The 19,356-nt window shown below is 39.0% G+C and overlaps 2 protein-coding genes across 6 annotated transcripts in view; one reads left to right on the plus strand and one right to left on the minus strand.

Annotated features, from left to right (window-relative positions):
• The window catches only part of LOC122554466 (nucleoprotein TPR), a 149,199-nt gene extending 132,227 nt beyond the window's left edge, over positions 1–16,972 (plus strand). For 4 of the 5 annotated variants that reach the window (XM_043699535.2, XM_043699537.2, XM_043699538.2 and 1 more), the window contains 7 exons: positions 771–865; positions 2,637–2,743; positions 5,995–6,096; positions 12,504–12,663; positions 13,076–13,188; positions 14,085–14,183; positions 16,776–16,972. In XM_043699535.2, coding sequence (XP_043555470.2) covers positions 771–865; positions 2,637–2,743; positions 5,995–6,096; positions 12,504–12,663; positions 13,076–13,188; positions 14,085–14,183; positions 16,776–16,828 — 729 coding nt within the window. In that variant the 3' untranslated portion in view covers positions 16,829–16,972. The remainder of the gene's footprint in view (positions 1–770; positions 866–2,636; positions 2,744–5,994; positions 6,097–12,503; positions 12,664–13,075; positions 13,189–14,084; positions 14,184–16,775) is intronic. The other variant, XM_043699536.2, reaches the window with a different exon arrangement.
• The window catches only part of LOC148149159 (uncharacterized), a 29,651-nt gene continuing 27,217 nt past the window's right edge, over positions 16,923–19,356 (minus strand). Inside the window, exon 8 of the mRNA XM_087990234.1 lies at positions 16,923–17,078. Coding sequence (XP_087846360.1) covers positions 16,993–17,078 — 86 coding nt within the window. The 3' untranslated portion in view covers positions 16,923–16,992. The remainder of the gene's footprint in view (positions 17,079–19,356) is intronic.

The following is a 19,356-nucleotide window of genomic DNA, read 5'->3' on the forward strand; positions in this document are numbered from 1 at the left end:
CTGAGGTGACTGTGTTGGAGTTGCCATATTCTCCCCTTGTCTGCTTGAGTTTCTCCTGGGTGCTCTGATTTTCTCCTACAGTCCAAAGATGTTCAGATTAGATGGATTGGGCATTATGAACAACCCGTAGTGTCCAAGGATGTGAAGTTTAGGTAGATTTGCCATGGAAAATGTAGGGATAGGTTGAGGGGCCTGAGTAGGATATTCTTTAGAGGGTTGATGTGAACTTGATGGGCCAAATTTCCTGTTTCCCCACTGTTAGGCTTCTATGACTCTGACTACATGTGTTCTTAACAGCGTAAAATTAATCTCAGCATCTTTTGTGAACAGGATCAAATTAACTGATTTCCCAGAATTTCCCTCCATCCATAATCTATGTTTTTTCTTCTGTCTTGTATTATATGTATAATTCCATTTAAGCAGGAGATTAGGGTTATTTGTCAATGATTGATAACCGTTTATGCATAGCGGAAGTCAATTTGCACTTTTTGTTAAATACAGAAAACTAGTCTGTGCTTTGTCAACCTGTGTCGAGAAGATGGGTGAATTGGGTAATTTTTCATGCTTTTTAGTTACGTTTTTGCACAACTTTTGAGAATAAAGATGCTTAATTTCCAGTATGCTACCTGAGTGAGATAGTAACCTCAAGTGATATCAAAATGTAGCTAAGAATGAGGCCCTCGTCAAATGATGCAATAATTTTAAATTGATATCCGTTTGTCTTTTTGTTTTCTGCCCATACTGATCTCTGATCTATCTTGTTTGTTTAGCAGCAGCACTTCTTTGATGAAGATGACAGGATGGTGCCAAGTACACCAACTCTTGTTGTGCCTCATCGATCAGATGGCTTTGCAGAAGCCATTCAGTAAGTTAAATTCTGAATTATACAGTTTTTATTTTGAAGAAGTAATGAATAAGATTCATGAAGGCTGAGTGGTGGGCATTGTCTATATAGACTTCGGTTAGGCATTCAACAAGATTCCACAACAGACTAGTTAGTAAAATTAACTCACATGGTATACAGGGAGAGCTAGCCATTTTGATACAAAATTGGCTTGAAGACGGAGACAGAGGGTGGTGTTGAAGGATTCTTTTTTGGACTGCAAACTTGTGATTAGCAGTGTGGTGCAAAGATAGTGTTTTATGTAAATGAATTGGATATGAACATATGAGTATCATTGGGAAATTTGCAGATCTTGCCAAAATTGATGGTGTAGTGCACAGCAAAGGAGGTCGCACATTCACACCCCCCCCCCATCGAGTAGAATGGAACTTTGATCAGATGGGCTGTGGAGTGGCAAATGGAGGTTAACTTAGATGAATGTGAGATGCTGCATTTTAGAAAGGTCACTCAAGGCAGTACTTATACACTTAAAGGACCTGGGAGTGTTGCTGAACAAAGAGTCATTGGGGTGCAGGTTTATAGTTCCAAGAAAGTGGATTCGCAGGTAGGCAAGATGGTGAAGAAAGCATTGAAATGCTTACCATTATTAGTTAGTGCATCGACAATTGGAATTGGGTGGTCATGTTGCTGCTGTACAGACATTGGTTAGACCACTTTTGGAAAACTCCTTTCATTTCTGGTCTCCCTGCTATAGGAAAGATATTGTGAAACTTTAAAGGGTTCAGAGAAGATTTCCATGGGTATTGCTCAGGGTTAGAGGGTTTGAGCTATCTGGAGAGGCTGAATAGGTTGGGGCTGTTTTCACTGGAGTGCCGGAGGCTGAGGAGTGTCCTTATAGAAGTTTGTAAAATCATGAGGGGCATGGATAAGGAAAAAAACAAAGGTTTTTTCCACAGAGTAGGCAAGTCTAAAAGTAGAGAGGATAGGTTTAAAGTGAGAGGGGAAAGATTTAAAAGGGACCTAAGGAGCAACCTTTTCCTGCAGATGACGTGTATGAAACTACTAGAGAATATGGTGGAGGCTGGTACGATTACACCATTTAAAAGGTGGTTGAGTGTATGAATAGGATGGCTTTAAAGGGATATGGGCCAAATGCTGGCAAATAGGACTAAATTAATTTAGGATAACTGACTGATATGGACAAGTTGGACGAAAAGGTCTGCTTCTATGTTGTGCATCTCTATTTCTCTATGACTATGACCATATCTTAGAGGATGTCAGAGGTTAATAAAATATGAAAATAACTAGTGTTAAGTTTCAAATTGGATACCCTTTGTCGAGTAAACAAATTCTTTCTATAGGTAAGAAATGAATTCGTAAATTTCAAATGTAGGTCTAAAACATGTTCAGTGAAAGTTTGTGATTTCACAGTAAATAGAGTGAAATTTTCAAACTGAAAGTTGTGAATTTTGAGTTCTGATTGAAACCAGGTTTTGAATTTGCATGGAGGTTAGGCAAACGTATTTTGATACCAGATGGTCTTTGAGATTTACTGAATTTTCTTCAACTTGAAATTGGTATCAAGGAAGCAGACACTTCATGTACTACTTTTGTGATCATATGCTTAATGATTTATTTTCAAAAATAAGAAACTGGTGTAGCATGAGTTAATCCATAGGAGGAAATGAATAAGTTAAGATGTGGCGCATAGGGAACTTGGTATAAAACTCGATCTGCTATGTATTTTTCATTATGATCTAAGCTAGAAATTCATGTTGGAAACTGTGGTTAGTTCTCCCCAGGTTATTGGAGTTCCTCGATTCAGGTTTGGACCCCCAGAAGATATGTCTCAAACCAGTTCAAGTCAGTCAGACCTTGGACAGTTGGCATCACAAGGAGGTAATTCTCTTAAAAAAGGTTTCAAAACGGTAACATAATTTGAAATGGGGAAAGTAAATGTGATAATTTGTGCTAAATTAAGCTTGCAGTTGATATTGCATGAATCAGTATTTTCCACTTATATTTGGTAGATCATTGAGTATCAATAATAATGGTTCCAATTTTACAGAATAACACTTCAAGCCTATTCTACAGGATAGAGAATAAATTGAGATAATGAAAGCCTTTTTTTAAAAAAAGCAAAATATTAATCATGGGTTACTTAATCTTAAAGATTGACCAATCTAAATTGGAAAAGTTCCCAGGAGGAAAAATTGTGTGTTTGAGACGGTGTTTCCTAGAACAACATTTTGTGATCCAACCAGGGATCAGGCTATTTCTTTTGACGAGTAATAAAGCCGATTTTAAATAATCTGAGTAAATGATCCCTGAGGGAGCAGTGACTGTAGCAGCAGTGTCTTATAGTTGGTTTGAGTGTGAGAAAGTTAGATCAGAATCAACTGTGCTGAAGTTAAACAAGGATAATTACATCGGGATGAGGAAAAGATTTTAACAGAAAAGAGATTTGAAGAACAGCAGCAGTCATTTAAGAAAATAGTTCATTACTCAGTAAAAATATGTCTCCATGAGGAAGGAGGGATCAAGTAAGACGATAAACTGGCAATGTTTAAGGATCTGGTCAGATTTACTAAAGAAAAATGTGGCAAAGTTTAAGAAAGTTTTAAAATCCAACAAAAAGGTGACCAAAAGAATAATAATCAAGGTGAGGGAAAACTGACAGAGCTTTTTAAATATTAAAAAAAACTATTGTGGCCAAAGTTAAACCTTAGAAAATGAGTCAGGAGAAATAATAACGGAAAACCAGGCAATGGCAGACAAGGGTAATAAATATCTTGCTTCAGTCTTCACGATAGAGCATATTAGAAGCACTGCACAAATCCTAAGTTAAGGCGGAGGGAGGAAATAAGCACAATAAGTATCATAACAGAAAAGTACCTGGATAACAAATGTGGTTAAAAATGCAAGACAGTTAAGTCCTCTGGATCTGGTGAGGTGTATCCTAGGATATTAAAGAAAGTACTAGATCCTTTATCCAAAATGTTCAGGACCAGCTGTTGTTCAGAATTCGGTTTTCAGAATGTGACAGTTTAATGATGAAATTTTTTAAAATCTTACCGGAGAAGCAGACTTCTAACAAAGAATGTGCTTGGCCACCCGCCCCACCCCCACGTCGCATCTGAGTGACATACATCAAGTGTGTGTCGACTTGGTGGCGTTCATAGAAAAACCCCAGACCTGTCAATGCTCATCTTGGATTAACTATTTGCTTGCCAAACAATTTTGTTAATGAGAAAAAACTTCACAAAAAAGCCTTCGGATTTCAGAGCTTTTGGATGTTCAGATAAAGGATCTTGTACCTGTAGACAGATTGTGATGGACTAGTCATCATCTTTCAGGAATCCTTGGATGATGGAAAAGTCCCACAGAGGATTGGAAAATTGCCCATGTAACACCCATATTCAAAAAGGTTGTTGACAAAAAGTCAAAGAAAAAGATAACGACAGGACAGTTAGCTTACTGTCTGTTATTGAGAAGATGTTAGAGTTTATGATAAAGGATGAAAGCAGAACATTTAGGAAAACATAATATAATCAAGCTAAGTCAGCATGGCTTCATGAGGAGGAACTCATGCTTAACAAATGTATTAGAGTTCTTTGAGGAGACAATAAATAGAGTAGATGAAGGGAACCCATAGATGCAATATTTTGGTTTTCCAAATGGCACTTGATAAGGTACTACATGTTTGTGACTTAATAAGAAAACTGCACATAGTGTTGAGGGTGCTGTTATTAACATGGATCAATGGAGTTGGGGAAAGGGGGACATTTTCAGGATGGCAACCTGTAACTACTGACACACATTTACAAAAGATAAATTACTTTGGAAGTTGATGTACTATTACCAAAGCTAAGAATGCAAGTTGCAGATGACAGCCTATCTAAGGATATCTCTTAAGTTAAGTGAGTGGGCAAAAGATTTGGAAAAATTAGCTTGTCCACTTTTTCAGCAAAAGTAGAGGACCTGAATATTATTTAAATAGGGAAAGATTACAGAAAGCTGTAGCACTGGAACGTGGGGTCCTTGTGCATAAATCACAAAAATAAGTTAGCATGCAAGTTTAGTAAGTAAAAGTAAAAGCAATAGTTTCCTGGCCTTTATATCAAAGGGAGTGGAATCTAGAAATAGTCAAGTCTTCATAAAACTATACAAGCACTAAACAGACCACAGCCAGAATACTGCACAGTTTTGGGAGCCTTATCTAAAGAATGATGTCCTGTCATTGGAGGCAGTCGAGAGTAGGTTCAGTAGATTGGTCCTGCTTATTGAGGAACTGTCTACGAGAACAGATAGAGTAGGTTGGGCCTGTACTCTCCGGAGTTTAGCAGAATCGGAGGAGGTCTCATTAAAACATACAGTACCCTTAGGCAGCCTGGCAGAGTTGATGTGGAGAGGTTGTTTCTCCCTCTATTCTCCCTTGGGTGAATCTTCGACCAGAGGCATAATCTGACCAGTTTAAGACCAGTGTGACTTTTTTCTTTCTGAAGTGGTCAGTGTGCAAAAACCTTTATCACAGAAGGCTGTAGAAACTAAGCCATTAAGTATATTCAGGGCAGAGAGATTTTTAATCAGTAAGGGAGCCATTGATTATGGGGAAATGGCAGGAAACTGGAGTTCAGGGTTATCAGATTCAACCATGATCTCATTCAATGGCAGAGCAGACCCGTTGAGCTAAGTGCATGCTTCTGTTCCTACACCTGTCTGTTTTTATTCATCATCCAGTCGTGTAGTAGTCTTTTACTGGTTTGTAAAACCAGTACTTAATTGAAATCTTGCATTTCACAAGTGACTCTGAAAATTGTTTAATTAAGAAGTGAATGCACAAACAGCCTAGGTTACTTGCATCATTTCTGCTGTTCAGAAATGCTAGTGACATTCAACTTGAAGCAGAATTCTGTGCCACAAGTCAAATCTTTTAATCTAAAATGAAATGTCAAGTGTTAAATCACCATGTCTGCATTTAAATGATGCTGTTACTAATACTTTAATTACATGAAATAAACTATGCAGCTTCGGTATGAAAGTATCCAGTCTACTCTGACTTACTACTTGAGAACAGGTGATGTGTGGAATGTTTGTTTATTCTGATTTTATTCTGTAATTTATTGTGACTCATCTCCTTATTCCTACAGGACTAGGAATGTATGAAACTCCCATTTATCTTGCTGCTGTTCATGAAGACGAATCTGGAGGCCGCAGTGTCCCAACTACACCTCTGCAAGTTCATGCACCAGGTATGGATTTATTTTAATGAGAATAAAAGTGGCTGAATTTTTGGGAGAGTGCTCATCATGTAATTGTGTAATGGCACTAAAGCCTAAGATAAGCTTCTCATGCTTTTTATGATCAAAGTTCCATCCAGCTATTTGTTCTGTAGTGCATAAGACCCAGGAGTGGAAGTAAGGCCATTCAGCCCATCAAGTCCACTCACCATTCAATCATGGCTGATGGGCATTTCAACACCACTTACCCGCACTCCCCATATCCCTTAATTCCTTGTGAGATTTAAGAATTTATCAATCTCAGTCTTGAAGATATTTAACCTCCCAGCCTCCACTGCGCTCCATGGTAATGAATTCCACAGGCACACCATTCTCTGGCTGAAGAAATTTCTCCTCATTTCCATTCTAAATTGACCCCCTCTAATCCGAAGGCTGTACCCACAGGTCCTAGTAACTCCGCCTGACGGAAACAAATTCCCAGCGTCCACCCTTTCTAAGGCATGCTTTATCTTGTAAGTTTCTCTTAGATCTCCCCTAAACCTTCTAACCTCTAATGAATACAATCCCAGGATTCTCAGCCATTCATCATATGTTAGGCCTACCATTCCAGGGATCATCTGTGTGAATCTCTGCTGGACACGCTCCAGTGCCAGTATGTCCTTCCTGAGGTGTGGGGCCCAAAATTGGACACAGTATTCTAAATGGGGCCTAACTAGAGCTTTATAAAGTCTCAGAAGCATGTCACTGCTTTTATATTCCAACCCTCTTGAGATAAATACAATATTACATTTGCTTTCTTAACCACGGACTCAACCTGCAAGTCAACCTTTATAGAATCCTGGACTAGCACTCCCAGATCCCTTTGTAATTTGCCTTAATGAATTTTCTCACCATTTAGAAACTAGCCCGTCCCTGTATTCTTTTTTTCCAAAGTGCAAGACCTTGCATTTGCTCACATTTGAATTTCATCAGCCACTTCTTGGACCACACTCCTAAATTGTCTAAATCTTTCTGCAGCCTCCCCACCACCTCAGAACTACCTACCTGTCCGCCTAACTTCGTATCATCGGCGAACTTCGCCAGAATAGAAGCAATATTGCTTGTAACAATATTGCGTGGTTTTGTGCCAGTTAGTTTCTGTCGCATAATGTCTGTAATGTAATTTCTGGGATATAAGAATTGCCATCCTCCCATATACTATTGCATTATTTAGCCATTTGACTTGCCACAGTTGACCTTTTTGAAAGGTCATCTGCAATACTAAGCTCATTAAATGTTTTTTAATGAAAAGGTGCGACATGATGGCAATTACAACAAACCCTTTTTAAAATTCTGAATCTACCATGGATCCCCGAGAGGAGGAAACACTGATGGACTGACTTGTGTCCTGTGACCAATTGATATGGGCTGTTAATTACATTTGCTCAAATTGCTGAACTTTTTACACTTAAACCCTGTACAGCAAAGTTGAAGATGCTGAGTAAGAAGAACAAGATTGCCATGGGCTGCTTGTGAATGACATCGCATCACTGAGCCAGAACCTTGTGACTGCGCCTTGGTGTCCTAATGTTTACAAACCCTCCTAGAAAAGTGATGGCTACCTACATGGCTTACCATTGTTTAAGTGGACATAATTAAGTTTAGCCTGCTAACTTTGCACCATTTCATGTATTTTCATCGAGTCCATGGATGCAGTTTTGTTACATCATGGCTTCTTAAGGGACTGGCACTTCAGATGGCAACTTACTTTACTTCCTTGCATTTCTAGAACATTGTTCATCTCACTAGCAACAACTCATACCACAGCAGATCTCTTGATGCCTTTCTTACATTTATATGCTACTTTCCTTACTCTACTCTAATTTAGCTTAATCGTGAACTTGTCTAAAATTTTGCCTGTGTCCTCACTTGTGTCAGATCCCCTTTATCCATCATCTCTATGCACGTTGACCTTCACTGGTTTTCTTGTTCTTCAATTCTGATTTTTAATATTTTCCCCTCCTAGCCATATCTTTACCTCTGTCGCTTACCCTCCAGTAGTTAGAATGCTGCTTTTCTCTAACTCATGCACATTTCCTCCACTCTTCGTCAAACTGTTGGATTTCTAAGCTCTTACTTATGGAATTCCTTCCTTCAAACCATCTATCTCTAAGACTCCTTCAGCCATATCTAACCAAGACTTGTTTAGTTCTGAAATCTCTGTAGTTAGGTGCCACTGTTTAAGAAAGGTGGTAAGAACAAGCCAGGGAACAATAGACCAGTGAGCCTGATGTTGGTGGGCAAGTTGTTGGAGGGAATCCTGAGGGACAGGATGTACATGTATTTGGAAAGGCAAGGACTGATTAGGGATAGCCAGCATGGCTTTGTGCATGGGAAATCATGTCTTAAAAACTTGATTGAAGAAATAGCGGAGAGGATTGATGAGGGCAGAGCAGTAGATGTGGTCTATATGGACTTCAGTAAGGCATTCGACCAGGTTCTCCATGGAAGACTGGTTAGCAAGGTTAGATCTCATGGAATACAGAATTGGCTCAAAGGTAGATGACAGACGGTAGTGGCTGAGGGATGTTTTTCAGACTGGAGGCCTGTGAGTAGTGGAGTGCCACAAGGATCGGTGCTGGGTCCACTACTTTTCAGCATAAGAGGCACAGTTAGTAAGTTTGCAGACGACACCAAAATTGGAGGTGTAGTGGACAGTGAAGAAGGTTACCTCAGATTACAACAGGATCTTGATCAGATGGACCAAATGGCTGAGAAGTGGCAGATGGAGTTTACTTTAGAGGTGTGAGATGTTGCATTTTGGGAAAGCAAATCTTAGCAGGACTTATACACTTAATGGTAAGATCCTGGGGAGTGTTGCTGAACAAAGAGACCTTGGAGAGCAGGTTCATAGCTCCTTGAAACTGGAGTTGCAGCTGGATAGGGTGCTGAAGAAAGCGTTTTGTGTTCTTTCCTTTATTGGTCAGAGTATTGAGTACAGGAGTTGGGAGGTCATGTTGCAATTGTATAGGACATTGGTTGGCTACTATTGGAATATTGCGTGCAGTTCTGGACTCCTTCCTATCGGAAAGGTATTGTGAAACTCTGAAGGGTTCAGAAAAGATTAACAAGGATGTTGCCAGAGTTGGAGGATTTGAACTATAGGGAGAGGTTGAATAGGCTAGGGCTGTTTTCCCTGGAGCATCGGAGGCTGAGGGGTGACCTTATAGAGGTTTATAAAATCATGAGGGGCATAGATAAGGGTGAATAGGCAAAGTATTTTCCCTGGTTGGGGGAGTCCAGTACTAGAGGACACCGGTTTAGGGTGAGAGCGGAAAGATATAAAAGAGACCTAAGAGGCAATGTTTTCACGCAGAGGGTTGTCTGTGTGTGGAATGAGCTGCCAGCGGAAGTGGTGGAGGCTCGTACAATTGCAGCATTTAAAAGCATCTGGATGGGTGTATGAATAGGAAGGGTTTGGAGGGATATGAGCTGGGTGCTGGCAGGTGGAACTAGATTGGGTTGGGATATCTAGTCGACATGGACGGGTTGGACTGAAGGGTCTGTTTCCATCCTGTACATCTCTATGACTCTAGTGTTAAATATTGTCCGATAATGCAAAGCACAAAATAGATTATTAAAACTACAGAAGACAAGAGTAGGCCAGTCAGCCCCTCGAGCCTGCTCTGCCATTCAGTATGATTGTGGCGGATCATCAAGCTCAATAACCTAATCCCAATTCCCATCCAATATCCTTAGATAGCTTTTGACACAAGAGCTTCATCTACCGAGTGAGTTTTGAGAAGATTTGTAGCTCAAGTTGAAGTTCTGGATATAGATTGCAGCTCAGCGAGCAAACCTACATCTAGCTTTATTTACCTCATTGAGAACTTAGTTTTGTTATCAACGTCTTTCCGTGGTAGTGAATTCCACAGGCTTGCTACTCTGGGTGAAGAAATTTCTCCTCAGTCCTAAAAAGTCTAAATTATGACACCTGGTTCCCCACTCCCCTGCCATCAGAAACATTTTTCTTGCATCTAACATGATGACTAGTCCTGTTAGAATTTTTTCGGTTTCTCTGAGATCCCCCATCCTGTCAGTCTTCTAATCTTCAGTGAATATAATCCCAAAAATCTCAATATCTCCTCTGCCAGGCAAGCAATCAATTTGGTAAACCTTTGCTGTACAGCAAGGAAATCCTTCCTCCAGGAAGGAGATCAAAACTGCACAGTTTTCTAGTTGTGGCTTCACCAATCCCTCTACAGGTGCAGCAACACACCCTCCTTCTTGTACTCACATCCTGTCATTATGAGGCCAACATATGGTTTGTCTTCTATGCTGCCTGCTGCAAATGCAGGCTTACTTTCAGTGATTAGTACACAGACACCTGGGTCTCATTGAAATTTTACCCTCTCAATTTACAGCCATTCAAATATTAATCTGCCTCCCTATTTTTGCACCCAGAATGGATAATCCAACAGTTGTCCACAATGTTCTGCATTTGCCCACTCACTCAGCCTGTTCAAATTTCTCCGCAACATTTGTGTACTCCTCAGTCACACTTTCATCCAGCTTTGTGTCATCTGCATATTTTGAGAGAATGAAGTACCATACTGTTAGACTTTTAATTCTTTTAGTGCAGAGTGATGTATCTTGGAGAAATTCAAGAAATTCAAATTCAATGACAAAACAATACTAAATGCAAAAGTTTACATTTCAGTCACCATATTTTGTTTGTAAAATGTGTTCAGGACAATTAATGCAGCAATGTTGTATAAAGATCTTCTGTTTTCTTTATTATTTGTTCATGGGTATGGATGGAATTTATTACCCGTGTTTAATTGCCCACCTGACATTAAGACTCACATTGCCATGGGTCTGATGTCAGGTAAGGGAGAATGACATTGGTGAATCTGATGTGTTTTTATGACAATTGATGATGGTTACATAATGACCATTAGATGAACTTTCTATTTCAGGTTACTGAGTTCAAATTTCACCATCTGTCATGGTGCCATCTCCAAGCAATAGTCTGTGATTCTGGATTGCTATTCTAGTGACATACCACTACATGACAGTTCACATTGTGTTATGAATGGAATGTATAACTTAATGGGCAGTTGGTTGCACAATGGTTAGCACTGCTGCCTCATGGCACCAGGGACCTGGGTTTGATTCCACCCTCTTGTCATTGTGTCTCTGTGAAGTTTGCATGTTCTCCCCATGTCTGTGTGGGTTTCCTCTGGGTGCTCCAGTTTCCTCGCACAGACCAAAGATGTGCAGATTAGATGGATTGGCCATGCTAAATTGCCCTGTAATGTCCTAGGGATGTGTAGGCTCGATGGATTAGCCCATGGTAAATCTGGCGTTACGGGAATGGGGTGGGTATTTGTGGGGTGCTGTTCAGGGAGTAGCTGTAGGCTAAATATCCTCTTTCTGCACTTCACAAATTCTATTATTAACAGTTGCAGATGTCTCCCTTCTTTAACATCAAGCTTTGAAAATGAACAAATTATTTTTGAGACGTTTTACCTCTTTGTGGGAAAATTTCAAATCATTTACTCTTCAGTACTTAGTGTTTTGATTATTTCTGTAATTCAATGCGAAAATGCAGGTAAATGTGCAATGCCTGTAATTTAAACAAACCAGTTGAAAGAAGGCAAATTGGAGGAAGCTGAAGTTAAGCAGAAGCACCTATGTGGGTCTGTTGAAATCAATGACCTGTTTTGTGTACCAAATTCTTTTTGCTGACCACTAAGTACTTTTTAAAAAAAAAATCATTGAACAAATCATTTGAGGTTTTACAGAATCCTATGTTAGTATAATGTCGGTTAAATCTTATTCTTTTAAAATTGAGTGACTAATTTTCCTTCACTTTCAGATTTATCCAAATAAGTTGCATAAAAATTACACTACCTCATTGCCTGTGTGTGTGAAGTGAGTGAAAAAGTAAGGGCTACTTCTGAGTCAACTGTTTGCTAATTCATTTCAAGGCACCTCTTGGATGGATGTTTTAGTGGTACAATTTTAAAAGTTTAATATGAAGTGCACATTGATAAGTTATTTCTATCACAGTGCAACATCTGTTGATTGCAGTGAGTTGGCACTCATGAGCTTGATTGCAGAGCTGTTTCCACAGACCGTTAACTTTACCATCTAGTGGTGGCATGTGCAGTAAACAGTCATAGTGAAAGCATTGCAGTGAAAAATCAATGACTGTTTTGTTATTGTGCAATATTATGTTTTAACTATAATTTATTGAGCTGGAGTGCTGGATATAGTTCTGACTATGTAAACATATCAGGGAGCTTCACTTTCTTGTACAAAACACAGTCTTTTCCTTTTAATGTGCAGAGAAGATGTCTTGGACTTGTAACACTTAACTGTTATGCTGAAATTTCAGCTTGCTTGGGAACTCAAGCTACTTCGTTTTCTTTCAGTCACAGTTTTCAATGAGGGTGCACAATCGGATGTAACTGAACACGCTTCTCAATCTGTTCCCATGGTTACAACATCCACGGGAGGCCTGTCTAGCACTGCAGATTCTGGAGGTGGTGATGATGGGGATGAAGTGTTTATGGAAGGAGCAGACCAAGAGGGGTAAGATACGCCAAGTGTCCCTAAATCTATAGTCCTCTGCTAAAGAAACCATTTAATTATATTGTTAATTCTCTTTTATAGCTTTTATTGATTATACTTATTGCCTGACCTACTGTGCTTTTCCAGCACCACACTCTCGATTCTTGCAGTTTTATCATTCCTTCTACTTTGTCTGTAGAGGGTGTAAATGCGTGCATCAGGCATCATTCCATTGCTATGTTGAAAATTGGTAGCAGTTTTTTAAAAAATTCTTAATTTAATGGCAAAGTTTGGCACTTCAGTTTTCTATTTTTGTTATGAGACATGGAGGTATGAAAACATAATTGCTTTCCATGATTATTTATTTGATTGAAAAGCTTTTCAGACCCATGAGGTTATTATTTGACAAATTAAATGCACCTTATTTGTTCAGTCTTAGTTCGGATGTCATGGAAATTGAAGGGCATCAGGAGGAGGAATCTGTTCAGCCATCTGAAGAGGCAGATCTGCCATCCACTAGCCAGGATCCTCCTTCCAGTTCAGCAGGTATGTAATTTGAAAGTGCACCAGTGATTTTGTCACTTGTGTTTTACTCTGCAAGCATATGCACTCTTCATGTAGCAAGCCCTGTTTTTAATTAGTACCAACAGTGAAGCTTTAATGCAGTGAACTATTGCAAAATGCTTTACCAAATTAATGAGAGAGAGCAACATCTTTAACATGTAATAGAAAGCTTCACTATATATTTAGACTTATAAAATTGCCTCTGCTCATGAATGCTCAAATACAGGCTGCCTTAGACCATTTTTATATAATGAAGTTTCAAGCACATTTGCATTCAAGGTAATTTCTTTGTTGTTTATATTTAAGTTCCCCTTTTCTTTGCATAATCCAATTCTTTTGAGAGACAGTACAGAATTGGAGTATGTATCACACCATTTGGTTGTTCCGCTATAATGTGACAGTTGTATTTCTCTGCAACCTCATGCTCTAGATAATCTCACTATGAGAAACTGCTGTAGAAATCTGGCTGTAGATGATTGCACTATGAAAAACCCAATATTCAGCAGAAAGTTTGTGTTTTACAAACAACATCCACAATTTGCGCTGATGAAACATGCATTATAGAAGAACTCCCTGTAGTAATTTTGAGTGTTGTGTGTCATGATATCACATCAGTATATGGCCACCTACTTTTCTGTAATAACTTAAGTTTTCATCTCCTGCATGAACTTAGTTTTCTTTTCCTAAAACAAGATACTATCCAATCAAACAGGAGAGTAGCTATCGTTGAAAGTAGTAACGTGTTCTATCTATAATGAAGTGATTTAGCAGTGATGGAGCTTTGATAGCCAACCATAACAGCTTTAATTCTTGGACATCTGTGCACTTTTCACTAGTATTATGATATGTTTATTTTTCTCAATTACATCTTCTGTTAGATGCCAGTGTCAGTCAGCCAAAGCCATTGAGAAGAGTACGACTTTATCCACAGATGGGGAGAACTGTTGCTCGGGGGCGACAGTTTATTAGCCGAAGAGGTAAGGCCCTCTTTGACTTTCATTATGTGCAAGTATGGAAAAGGTCTTATAATGCCTTACAAGGCAAATGGTCAATATAACCGGAACCTTACAAAAGGAAAAGGTCAACATGAAACAAAAGGGGACTGGAGGCACAGTGCAAGCACAGATTTGAAACTTTTTTCAGATCGGAGTAAAGCAGTGATTTTCCATTGTCCGAGATGGGGTGGAGGACAGTAATGTGGGAGGAAAGGAAGAGTGAAAATGTCCTTTCCACGCAACATCATCGTTCACTATTTAGCCAATCCTTTATTCATGCTAATAAACTACCCCAATACCATGGGTTGTTAGGTAGCTTAACATTTCCTTCTGAAAATCCAAATATATTCATTCCTTACCCTTGATCTTCTATGCCTGTTAACTGTTCAAACGTTTAAAACGTTTGTCACATGATTTTTTTTTTCCCCTATTGTGAAACCATGCTAACTCTCATTGATATATTATGTTTTCTAATTGCTCTGCTATTACATCCTTGATAATAAATGCTCACTTTTTCCCAGTAATAGACGTTAGGCTAACTGGCCTGGAGCTCCCTTTCTTTGTCTCCTTCCTTTTTTAATTGGCAGTTGTCTCATTCTCTGGGACTTCTTCAGAATCAAAAGATTCTTGGAGATTTACTACCAGCATATCCGTTATTTCAAAAGCTACTGTCTCTACGGTTCTTATATGCACCCCATCAGGTCCAGGAGACTTATCAGTCTTTAGTTGTATTAGTTTCCGTAACACTTTTCATTCTAGTGATATTTATTTAATTTATTTTCTCTCTTCCTTTTTGCCCCTTAATTATTTAGTAATTTCAGAATGCTGCATTAGTATGTTCTTATGTGAAGACTGATCAAAGTACATATTCAACTCCTCCAGGTGTTGGCCCTTCACTATTTCAACAGCTTCATTCTCAAAGGTGCTTATGTTAAATTTGGACTTTCTCTACATTTTTTACATTTATAAAGAAGCTCTTGCTATCAGTCTTGATATTTCTTGCAAGTTTACACTCAAAGTTTGTTTTCTCCATTTTTTTTTGGTCATCTTTTGTTGGTTCATAAAACATTTCCAATCTTCTGACTTACCACTAATCTTTGCCATATTGTATGATTTGTTTTTCGAATTATTGCTATCCTTAACTTCCTTAATTACTCATAATAGCTGATTATTTTTTCTAGAATCCTCCTTTCTCATTGGGATATATGGTTGCTGTGAGCCATGAACTGTCTTCTGAAACATTTGCCATTGTTCATCAGTAGTCTTTGCTTCTGAATTCTTTCCCCAGTCCTCTAACTGATGCTAAATTCTACCGCATTGTGATCATTACTTCCTCGGTAATCTTTACTCTGACAATTTATTAAACTGGCCTCATTCAACCTTATCAGAAGCAAAATATCCTGATCGCAAGTTGGATCCATAGTGTCTTGTCCTCGGATATGGTTCCAAATAAGCACTGAATTCATTGTTAGGTCAACATCTGCCAAACTAACTACCTCAACCTACATAAAGATTAAAGTCATGCATGATTAATATATTGCCTTTTGTATATGCCCTAATTTCCTGATTTATTGTCTGTCCCACCATATAATTATTGTTTCAGGGGCTGAAAGACAACCTGTTTTAGTCTCGTCTTCCCCCTTTTTATTTATTACTTACCTCAATACACATGGACTCCATAGCCTCCAAATGAGATTATTTCTTACTAACATACTTGTTCCATCCTATACTAAGAATGCTGCTTTGCTTGTGTGTCCTTTCAAAAAGTTTCTCATTCCTGAATATTTAGTTTCCTGTTGTGATGTCCTTGTGACTGTCTCTGTCTTTGTAATGGCTGAAGGATCATATCCATGAACCTTTCTTTTGTGGCATTTAATTCACTCATTTTGTTCTGAATACTATTTGCATTCAAGGTAAGAGCCAATAACTTTTTTTTCACTATTTTCTTTCCCCTTTGCCTATGTTAATTGCTGTTTTTCTATGTCTGTTCACTCTGACCCACTTTGAGTATCATTAATCAAATAGCTGCCCTGTCTTGCTGCTATATCCTCTTGCTTTGTAAGCCTAATTTCTCCTCTTTCTGCAACCTACCTCCAAACATTACTTTAAAGTTCTTTGAATTGATATGTGCTTGCTATTTCATCAAATTGATAACATTTATGAACATAAAATGAGGCTTGAACCAAATTAATTCTGACATAAATTTGGCAACTTCCAGGACTGGGTTTTGGATTTTTGTTGTCGTCTTATTATATTTTCTTTGTTTCTTTGAACATCCTAAGGCAGAATTTGAATTAAAATAAGTAAATATTTCAATTACTATCTAAATCCTAACTTTTAGTTTTACAGAATGAACTGATTTTATTTGGGTAGTAAAATCTGCTTACGCCATTGCATTTTTTTTGCAGTCAAGTGCAGGAACAGCAGCCAAGACTTTGGAAGAACATTGCACGCTCTCTAAATTTACATTAATCTCTTGATACCAGTATTTCAAATTTGGGAAAGCATGTGTATAGTTTAAGATTGACTGTTTCGCTTATTCCATTCATTACTTTCATGTTTTTTTATTTATAGGTATGAGTCATTCAATGTCAGGCAGAGGAATAAACAGAGGAAATCATAATTGAAAAAGTATACCCATGAAGCGTATTGGCCACTGGCTTGTTACAATAGATCTAAAATTTCTCAACTTCATACATTTATGGGTACTTGTCACAATGTAACCTTCTCATTGAAAAATAAAATGATTTCCTTTTGTGCTGAGTTGAAAACGTGACTTTTTCTTGGATTGTTAATCACATCCATACAAGTCCTTTGTTACACTTCTTCTTGTATCAGTGACTTTCTGGTGAGCAGGATCAACGCTGTAGTACTTATCTAAATTGAAAAGAATCAAATGAGTGGAAGATATCAAACAGCATTTTATTTAAAATTGAATTGAGGTGTTCCCTCTAATTTGAACAAAAAGAACTACTATAAAGGTGTTCCTTATATTTTAATCATTCTTATGCTTTAACCATAGCATATCAATAAAACACCTTGTCTGGTAGATCATGAATGCTCTGATCTAGACCACTTCAACCAATTGTTTTCAATTGGATGTCTATTGAAGTCCAAGATGTCAGCAGAGGAGGGGTCCTGAATTGAACCCCATCCACTCTGACTGCTTTTCTTCTTTTCTTGCTTTTTCTTTTTGTTTTAGTTTTTTTTAGCTTTTCTTTCCTCTACTTACCTTCTGGAGGGAGCTCAATTGTGGAGGCAGCAGATAGAGGCTCTGGCAGTTGGCCACAAGGTGGCTGGTGTTCCCAGGCAGAAGTCTTGACAGCAGTGGAATTGCAGCCTCTTTGAGGTCAAGAGTGCAGTCAGGATAGCCAGCAGCATGAGCAGTCAGCCCAAGGCAAGCCAGTGGTGAGAGCGGATCAGGGAGCCCAGAGCATCGGTAGGAGCAGGAACAGACTTCCTGTGGTGGTGGCAGTGGGAACAGGAACAGGCAGCCTGGGGTGGCGGGGAGGTTGATCCCAGCATGTGCAGGGGTTTATGGACTGTAGTGTAGAACTGCTAATTGTGTTTCTTTGATTTTCCACTTTTTAGTAAGAAGGACCTTGGAGTGCAGCTTCATAGCTCCTTGAAAGTAGAATTACACATAGATAGGATAGCAAAGAAGGCATTTGGTATGCTTTCCTCTATTGGTCAGAATATTGAGTACAGGAGTTGGGAGATCATGTTGTGGCTGTACGGGATATTAGTTAGGCCATTTTTGGGAGTATTGCGTGCAATTCTGGACTCCTTCCTATCAGAAGGATGTTGTGAAACTTCAAAGGGTTCAGATAAGATTTACAAGGATGTTGCCAGGGTTGGAGGATTTGAGCTATAGGGAGAGGTTGAATCGGCGAGGGCTGTTTTCCCTGAAGCGTCGGAGGCTGAGGGGTGACCTTATAGAGGTTTATAAAATCATGAGAGACATGGATAGGATCAATAGACAAAAGTCTTTTCCCTGAGGTGGGGTGTCCAGAATTGGAGGGCATAGGTTTAGGGTGAGAGAGAGAGATGAAAGAGTCCTAAGGGGTAACTTTTTCACGTAGATGGTGGTACATGTATAGAATGAGCTGCCAGAGGAAGTGGTGGAGGCTCGTACGATTGCAACATTTAAAAGGCATTCTGATGGGTATATGAATAGGAAGGGTTTGGAGGGATATGGGCCAGGTGCTGGCAGGTGGGACTAGATTGGGTTCGGATATCTGGTCGGCATGGACGAGTTGGATCTGTTTCCGTGCTGTACATCTCTATGACTGTAATGTTTAACTTTTTAACTCTGTTTTCCTTATTTTTTGTTATGTACCTAGGATTCTGTACCTTTTATACCTAAGATGACACCGTGTGTAGGAATTTGTAAACTTTTCACTGTACTTGTGAGCACATGAGAATAAACCAAGTTGGTGAGGCCACATTTGGAGTATTGTGTCCAGTTTTGGTCACCTTGTTTTCAGAAGAACGTTATTAAACTGGAACGACCGCAGAAGAAATTTATAAGGATTTTCCAGGACTCGATTGTCAGAGCTATAGGGAGAGGTTGGACAAGCTGGGACATTGTTCTTCACAGCCAAGGAGACTGGGGGAAGGATCTTACAGAAGTGTATAAGATCATTAGAGGTGAGGCATGGATAGGGTGAATGCACTCACAGTCCTTTTCTCCGGTTTGAGGATTCAAGGACTAGAGGACATCAATTGTAGGATTAGAGGGGAAAGAATAAAAGGGAATCTGAGGTGCAACGTTTTTTTACACAGACAGTGATGCACGTATGGAATGAGCTGCCAAAGGAAGCATATTGGTCATTCTTAAATTTCAATTGTCCAAGCGCCCACAGCCAGATTTTCACTTCCTTTCAAGTAGAAAAGTTGGCAACTCCAATTTTAATTTTTAAATTTCTGCATTGCCTATATTTAATCTTCAAATTAGTTAACATCTGAACCGTTAAAATTCCATGGGGAGCACAAGTCCTGTTTTTGCAAACTTGTATCCTAATTGAATGCTTAGTGCCCTAGAGATATTCTGGTGAATTGGCCGTGCACCGCTGTCTTAGGTTATCTTCCTTGCGATCAGTCTAGTCTCTGTAAACCTGAAGCATCACCTCTTCAATTGTTCATTTGTGAATTC

The sequence above is a fragment of the Chiloscyllium plagiosum genome, unplaced genomic scaffold (genome assembly GCF_037043375.1).
Source record: "Chiloscyllium plagiosum isolate Xiang-an unplaced genomic scaffold, Cpla_swu_hap1 HiC_scaffold_9, whole genome shotgun sequence".
Taxonomy (NCBI): Eukaryota; Metazoa; Chordata; class Chondrichthyes; order Orectolobiformes; family Hemiscylliidae; genus Chiloscyllium; species Chiloscyllium plagiosum.